Consider the following 8,212-nt stretch of genomic DNA (forward strand, 5'->3'; position numbering starts at 1 on the left):
AAAAAAAGCATGTTCTCTTTCTTATTTTAAATAGCTTAACAACAATATTGTGACTCTATAAAAAAGCACTCTAGTCTCATTAAAAATTTGCTTTAGAATGTTCAAAACTTTGCTGGCTTAAATTTAAGGTTGCTATTTCTTTGTATATCAAGGAGTGTTCCGGGGGAACACCCCCATCAAATTCTCATATAGTTCATACATACAATTCCACTGTATTATTGTAAAATGTCAAATCACATATTCTAAAAAACAATCTTAACTCCACCTCCACATACCTCTCTAGTCTCAGCCTAAAACACCAGACACACACTGCCACCCAGCTACCCATCCTACATTACCATAAGGACTACAAACTCTGGCAAACTACCAAGCACAACATACAGCGCACACGCAAAGACACACCACCTGTAAGTTCAGTCTCCCATAATTAGCCAGAGATGACATCATCATAATACCTAAGCACTTCACAAATATTCAAGAATTTATCTTGCTTGTTACTATCCATATAAAGACCAGAGATTTCAGCCTCCCCATCCACCTACCCCCTATGGTTTAAAGTCTAAAATAGGTCAGATCTTGTTTTCCATGTACATTTCAGAAGCAATACCTTTTCCCCACCCCACCATCCCAGCCATATGCAAAAAGTCAATCTGCTACATCCACTTTCCCTGTAACCGCTAGAAATCCCGATATTCACCCTATGAGTAAGAGTCATCAAGTCTGTCCCCTTCTGGGCACAGTCTACATGTTCACCTACATCCAATCCACTCTATAAATACAGGTCACATACCTGTTCATCACAGCAAGATAGCACATTATCTAAATTACCACACTAGAGAGAAGAGAGTCAACGTGTTCACAGTATGTATTACATATTGATTCACCATTAGAACTAGCCAAAACTTGGGATTTATGATTCACAGGAAATTTTGATATTTCAAAATTTTCCATGAACTGGAAATTCAGAAAACCTTTTGTTTCAGGAACACCAACACGTGGCATTTCTGAAAATAATTATGCTCCTTAGGAGCCTATCCCAGGACTTCCAGGCTCCCTGCTACAGATCTGGGAGCCAATCTTCTGGTTCCTGAAAGTTTTGGCATAGTGGAGCTGCCCTGCAGTCACAGACCCTGGAAGTCTGGGCTCCACAGCAGCCCTCCAGGCAATCTGGCAGGAAACCAGGCAAGTTTCCAAATGAAATCTATCTGGTGGACAGGGTTCCACTGGAACCCTGCCTGTGGTACAGTGAAAATTCATTGAATCCAAAGAATTTCGTGAAACTTTATAAAAAGAAAAGGAGCACTTGTGGCACCTCAGAGACCAACACATTTATTTGAGCATAAGCTTTCGTGAGCTACAGCTCACTTCATCGGATGCAGTCAGTGGAAAATGTGTATTTTCCACTGCATGCATCCAATGAAGTGAGCTGTAGCACACAAGCTTATGCTCAAATAAATTCCCACTGCATGCATCCGATGAAGTGAGCTGTAGCTCACGAAAGCTTATGCTCAAATAAATGTGTTAGTCTCTAAGGTGCCACAAGTACTCCTTTTCTTTTTGCGAATACAGACTAACAAGGCTGCTACTCTGAAAGATGAAACTTTATGGGTTTGACGAATCTGCCTTTTCTCTGATGAGCTCTATTCATGGTCAGCATACAACAATATGGTTAGTGTTATGTCTTTGCTCCCTACACAGCATTAAGGATATGATGAAGCCATATAGACACAACTGGACTCCAAGGAACTGTATTTGCTACCTGCCCCCCCACCAGCCTCTCTTGCTCATATAAATTTAGCTACTCTGTTAGATACCTGCTGCTTCTGCAATTGAAGATAAGGAAGCCCAATAGAAGGTTCCCAAAAGAATGCCACCCAATTCCTATATACTACAGTTAATAGAAGCATATCTGTGCTAGATGGATAGTGGACAGCCAAAGAGGGACAGAGTTACAGTTATTTTTGGAATAGGTGATGTAAATGTTTTACATGTACATTTACCCAAGAGTTTTAAGGACCAAGAAAGTATCTGAATTTTTCTACCTTCCCTTGTAAGTGAGCAGCCAAATAATTATACTTAATAGTAGTGTTAATAAGAGTATTATGTAGCACTTGTCATCAATAAATCTCAAAGCGCTTTCCAATGGAAGTAAGTATCATCACCATTTTACATATAGGGAAACCAAGGCACAAAGCAGTGAAGTGACTTACCCAACATCACCCAGAAGTTTATTGGCAGAGGTGGAAACAGAATCCCAGGTCTGCTCAGTCCCCATGCAGTGCTCTATCCACTAGGCTAAACTGCCTCATTAAATGGTCAAGATTTTATTTTTTAACTCTAACTTTCCTTCGTATACATATGTAGGAGAGCAACATTAATCAAGATTGAGGAACAAAGTTTTTTTTAATTTTACTTCTCTGTTTACAAAAAACAAAAACAACAGCCACAAAAAACTTACTAGGCCAATGTAGAGCTTAGGAGCTCCACAGTGTCTTCTCTCCCACCCTTCCAAAATGCAATCTGGGCATGACTGCAAGTCCCAGTTGCCCCAAGCTCACACTGTCCAGCAAAGCTCATGAGTTCCACAGGATCTCTGGCTCCCTATGGCTTCCATTTTCTAGCTTTAGAGCTCTGCCGAATACCTGTGTTTATGGCTCCCCTGCTCTAGCTCCTACATTGCATATGGCAACGTATCTTCAGCATTCCCATGACCCCTCCGCTTCTCCCGCACAGACTTTATAAAGCATCTGTTGGGCCACACAGACTTCACATTGGTATACACTACATGCTTTAATTAAAGCTGCCAGGTCAATATTGGTAAATAATTTCCAACATTTAAATTCAATTACCCTATGCTTTACATGTTAGTGGTATGTGACTATGTGTAAAGATTGAAGATTTGCAATCAAGCTGTTTTTAGCTAGAGGGACGACCTCCTCCCCAAAAGTGGACTCAAAGTAAAAAGTCAAGTTTTTAATCATTCATAACTTAACAATGGTAGGACTAATAGACTTCCAAGGTTCTGAACAAATGGTCTAGTAATCACAAAATTACTTTCCCTGTGCAATGTTAGAAGTCAACAACTTTGCACCTGTGGTACAATGGAACTTTCTACAGGAAACGTAAAGCTCATCTGTGCAGGAGACAGTGCTTCCTCAGGGGCTGGCCCAAGACTGTGGAATGAACTCCCACAGGAACTAAGGGCCATCACAAACCTCACCCCCTTCCACTCCAAGTGCAGGGTACATATCTTCAATGTTGCCTTCTCTAGCATAAACATATAGTAAAGTGTGCGTGTGTGTATTATAAAAAATTCCAAAACACTCCACTGTGCACCCACTCCTCCACTGAGGGAAAGGATTAGAGAACAAACACATGACAGAAGTTGTCATAATGCTTAATGCACTACTGGAAAGCATTCGGATAAGATGGTGAGCATGGTATAAGAACCCATACAGAATTGAATAAATGGACATGATGACAGGGCTTATGTTGGAAATCAGGGCTCTATTATAACTACCGATCTGCTGCTACAGAGTGCCTCCATAGTGACAGTCATTTTTAATCATCTGTAGCTCAAAGAAGGGTAACCAATTTTCCTTCACACTTGGAAGAAAAAAATAGTGTGCGATTCTGCAATGAAGCCATTGCTACAAATAAAGCTTACAATTAATAGACAAACCACTCAAGTCTGCAAAGACCAGAATGGAACCTTGGTTCTTAAGCACCAGAAAAACCAGTCTGTTACTCCTTAAGCTAAGAGAAAGCCTTTTACCTTGGTTAAGTAGAGGAGGAACCTTAATATTTGCTCTAAGCTGCAACAATACACCAGAGGGCAAAGTACTCATACACAATAATCATTACAACAAATATTAATAAGTTTGCTGAATTACAACTTTTCCCCTAAACATAGCCTTTGCACAATTTTGGAAGAAAATTTAGTCACACAGAGAGTTTGAAGGGTTAGAAGTCATTTTTGAGCTACAGAGACACTAAAACATGTCAAGATTTCAAGTCGGCATAATTTCTTTTAAAATAACTTATATCTTAAAGAGAAGGCACATCATGACCAATTTTATTCAATCCTCACAGAAAAGTCCTCCTTATCTTTTAAAGTAAATGTAACAACTTTCAGTCCAAATCAATTCTAACAGCCAAAGTCACAGGGGGCTAAAATAAGGCATATAAGAGAAGCGTCTGCAATCTGAATCTCTCTCATAATATAGTAACTGCTCAAGCAGCAAATGATAAAACTGCCATATGGCTCTAAAAAGAATCTCACCTCACACCTGGTCTGACAGTGCTTAGGGTGCTGTGTGAATGTGCAGGAGGTGAGGACAGACAGATGTGGAAGTATGCTGCCCCCTAAAGAGCTACAGTTCTGGATGCATTCCCCTCTTTTGCCAAGGATGGTACTGCCCCCAATGCTAGTCAGTGTCCAAAAGCCATAATTGAGCCCTTAATAAACTGGAGCCTGATCCTGTACTCACATGAGTAGTCCTCACCGAAGTCAAATACTTGTATGATTAAGGAACTGCCTTTGGTGAGCAAAGGCTGGCTGGGAGGATCAGGCCTCAATTCTGTGATTTGGCTCCGCAGCAGAGAAACCAAAGCAACATAAAAGGGTTTGGGATTTGTTATGGACTTCAAAGACTGTATAAAAAACTAGATTTGATAAAAACAAAGTCTTCATTGTATTTTTCAAGTTTTCTGTTGGGTCACATGATCCTTTTCCAATTCAAATATCTGTTAACTTTAAATGCTGGTAGAAAAATAAAATCCAGTATATTTAATGGATGATGACTGTCAGTGCTTATAAAAGTCAAGCATATCTGAGGCATAAAATGGACATAACCAGTCAGACAGGTGATATCCAATCTTCCAAACAATGGATCTCTAAATCCCAGTCCATACCATCCTACTATCCTTACCCATGGTCAGTTTTGGAGAGAGCGAGAGAGAGAATGACAAATGCTACATTATCTGATTGTTTAGTAACATGGACAAGTATCTGCTAACAATTAGGATGAGATCAGACTGATTTACACGATTGACCCAAACAGGATTTTAATCCGCTGCACCACTTAGTCTCAAGATCCCTTTCAGCACTTTTTGGGCCCAGTCTTCCAAAGTGCCAAGGGAAGTCACAATGGGAGTTAAGGGTGCTCAACACATTGCAGGATAGTCCCAGAGCTCATTTGTTTTGCTAACTGACAGCACTCATATTTTCCTTTTGTAGCCATTACACTTTCAAAGTTTTTTTTTTTTTAAACTGTGCTCTCCCTAGCCCCAGCTCCCTTCCCTTTTCTTATTGAAAGCTTAATGTACTAGCAAATACTATGTACTAGCTTAATGTACTAGCAAATAAGTGTATAAAATACGCCACGCACTGGACAAAGTGACCGAAGTTCTTTTTACATTTTGACAGAGCATGTGCACACGTGCACTGTTTACCTGTGCTTTGTGTGCTTGCCCCTTTTGAATCCTAAAATAGCATGACACATTTGCAGACAACAATAAGAAGTGATTGGAGGGCTGATCCTTGCCATTCACAGTGTCTGGAAAAGGAGAAGTATTTTCTTGGATTTTATTTGTGAGACTAATTGAACACCACAGCTAACTGTGGTTGGACATGGCTTTGATACATAGTCTGGTTGTAATCCTGCAAGGCAAACACAGGAAACCAGTGTATGAGAAGTTTTAAGCGTTAACATAAACGTAGAGTCAAATTAATGCATCTAGGAAATGGTTTGTCCCCATGCCCCTTCAATTTAGTTGCTTTTACTCTCCTGTCTAGGGATGAATCAAGAGCTTCTCTTTCAAAGGATGTTAAACAAAGGCCTCTTCTATTTACGTCTGGTTAACGTTAAAAATCCCACAGCACACACTAAAATAAAAAATAAAAATAAAACAGTAGGGGGAACAGCCCTGACATTCTGGCCAATACTTTTCCTCCACAAAATTAGTTGATATCGAAAGGTCCTGTGTGCTACTCACAAGCACATAATGGCAGCTGTGCTTTCACTAAGATCACAGTAAGAACCTGTATCTAATCCATTACTTCGTAGGACATTGTGAAATACCACTATTACCCCACAATTATCAGCAGGGTTTGGTGCTGTACAAACAAATGGAGACACACCACCTGCCCAGCTGCAGCGTGTCTATCTAAACATTGTTAGTGCGCTCATCACCACAGTGTTGTTATTTATTACTTGTACTGCAGGAGCAACGAGGGACCCCCCGCCCCATCATCGGAGGTACACAGAATAAACGAACAGCCCTGCTGCAAAAGCTGACAAAATGTAGCGTCTTCACCAGCTGCTAAGCCAGTGGTTCTCAAACTGGGGGGTCGGGACCCCTCAGGGGGTCACAAGGTTATTACGGGGGGGGGGTCGCGAGCTGTCAGCCTCCACCCCAAACCCTGCTTTGCCTCCTGCATTTATAAAGGTGTTATGTATATTTAAGTGTTTGTAATGTATAAGGGGGAGGGGGGCGGTTGCACTCAGAGGCTTGCTGTGCGAAACGGGTCACCGGTACGAAAGTTTGAGAACCACTGCGCTAAGCCACGTCCGCCTCCATTCAGCCCCCGCTAGACAGCGCCTGAAGCCGAGACTGCTGCAGGGACTCACTGACTCAAGCAGGGGCTCGGTGCACTGCGGACAATGCAACTACTGGCTACGCAGGAAGAAACTTCGGTCCTGCAACGGAACATGAAAATCAGGTGGCCACAGTCACTCCCCCGGCCCCTCCTGCTCCAGGACATCGGTTCTCGGCCTCGGCGTGAGTCCACCCACACACTGCAACAAGTGGGGCGGGGGCGGGGGGGGGGGATTCCCACGTTCAGAGCAGCCGCCCAAGCTGCGCTGGGCGCAGCAGCCGCGCAAACGCCCCCAGGGGAGAGTGCCTCAGTCCCCGTCTCCCCTCAGGCACAGCAAGCCCGGCCTCTGGAGGGGCGAGCCCCGGGGCAAGCGGGACCCTGCTCGCCGGGGGAAAGGATGGAAAACAGCTTTCGCCAGCCAGCCAGCCAGCCAGCCGGGCGCCCCCCCCCCCCCCGCCCGCGCGCTGCCCTGTCAGGAGCAGCCCCGACAGCCACCAACCCACCCACGCAGCCCCACCACCGCGCGTGCTCAATGCTTCACCGTCTGTCACTGTCACGTCTGCATCCTCCTCGCCCGGCTGCACCGCCAGCTGGAGCGCGCCCTGGTTGGGGCTGGCCAGCTGCAGCCCCCCCCGCAGCTGCTCCTCGCTCACCAACAGCAGCCTCACGCTGTACTGCAGGGGCTGGGGCTGCTGAGGGGCGGCCATGATCCCTGCCGCCGCCGCCGCCCAGCCTCTGAGCTCAGGCGGCTGCCGCTGCTGCTCCTGCCGCTGCGGCTGCTTCCCCGGCCCAGCGCAGCGCGCAAGGGAGCCGAGGGAAAGGGAGAGGCGGCGGGCAGGTTTCGCTGCTCAACAAGTCCCACATTTGAGACGCCTCCCGGCTCTTTCTGGCCCTGGCAACGCAGCCATTCTCCCCTCCCTCTGCAGAGCCGGCTCCGCCGCTCGCCGTTCCCCCGCCGCGCTCGGCGACAGCTCGGCGCTCGCAGCGAAACAGTGACATCTCCCGGCCACCGGCGCGGCTACACCTGCGCTCTGGAGGGCAGCCCTGGCTCCCCCCGGGCGGCCCTGCAAAACGCCTGGCTCCCGTGAGCACCCCCTCGCCGCCGGAGACGCGCCGCGAGGCCGGGCTCCATGCCCCCCGCTCGCCTGAGGCAGGGCTGTGCGGTGAAACGTTTAACCCCCCCCCAAAGCCCCCACGCTCCGACTGCAGCCGTTTGCCCAGAAGCTGAGCGATGGGAGCCACTCAGAGCTGGGTGGCAATCAAGGTCACCGTTCACAGTCTCAACGTGTTTCAGAGTCGCAGCCGTGTTCGTCCGTGTTCGCAAAAAGAACAGGAGGACTTGTGGCACCCGAGAGACTAACCCATTTAGTAGAGCATAAGCTTTCGTGAGCTACAGCTCACTTCATCGGACGCTGTCGCTCACGAAAGCTTACGCTCTACTAAATGGGTTAGTCTCTAAGTCTAAATGGGGGCATTTGAAAATGGCAAAACATCTGGGAGGAAGGTTCCCTGACCCCAGCCTTTCACATTTAGGGGAGATAAAAGAGCCGTGGGGGGAGGCTGACCAGGCAGCACGTGTGAAAAATCAGGAGGGGGTTGGGAGGGGGGACA

The 8,212-nt window shown here is 46.0% G+C and overlaps 1 protein-coding gene across 1 annotated transcript in view; it reads right to left on the reverse strand.

Moving 5' to 3' along the window:
* The window catches only part of LOC119855511 (histone-arginine methyltransferase CARM1-like), a 143,791-nt gene extending 135,936 nt beyond the window's left edge, over positions 1-7,855 (reverse strand). Inside the window, exon 1 of the mRNA XM_038401624.2 lies at positions 7,143-7,855. Coding sequence (XP_038257552.1) covers positions 7,143-7,308 — 166 coding nt within the window. The 5' untranslated portion in view covers positions 7,309-7,855. The remainder of the gene's footprint in view (positions 1-7,142) is intronic.
* Positions 7,856-8,212: the final 357 nt, after the last annotated feature.

Source organism: Dermochelys coriacea, chromosome 5, assembly GCF_009764565.3.
Source record: "Dermochelys coriacea isolate rDerCor1 chromosome 5, rDerCor1.pri.v4, whole genome shotgun sequence".
Taxonomy (NCBI): domain Eukaryota; kingdom Metazoa; phylum Chordata; order Testudines; family Dermochelyidae; genus Dermochelys; species Dermochelys coriacea.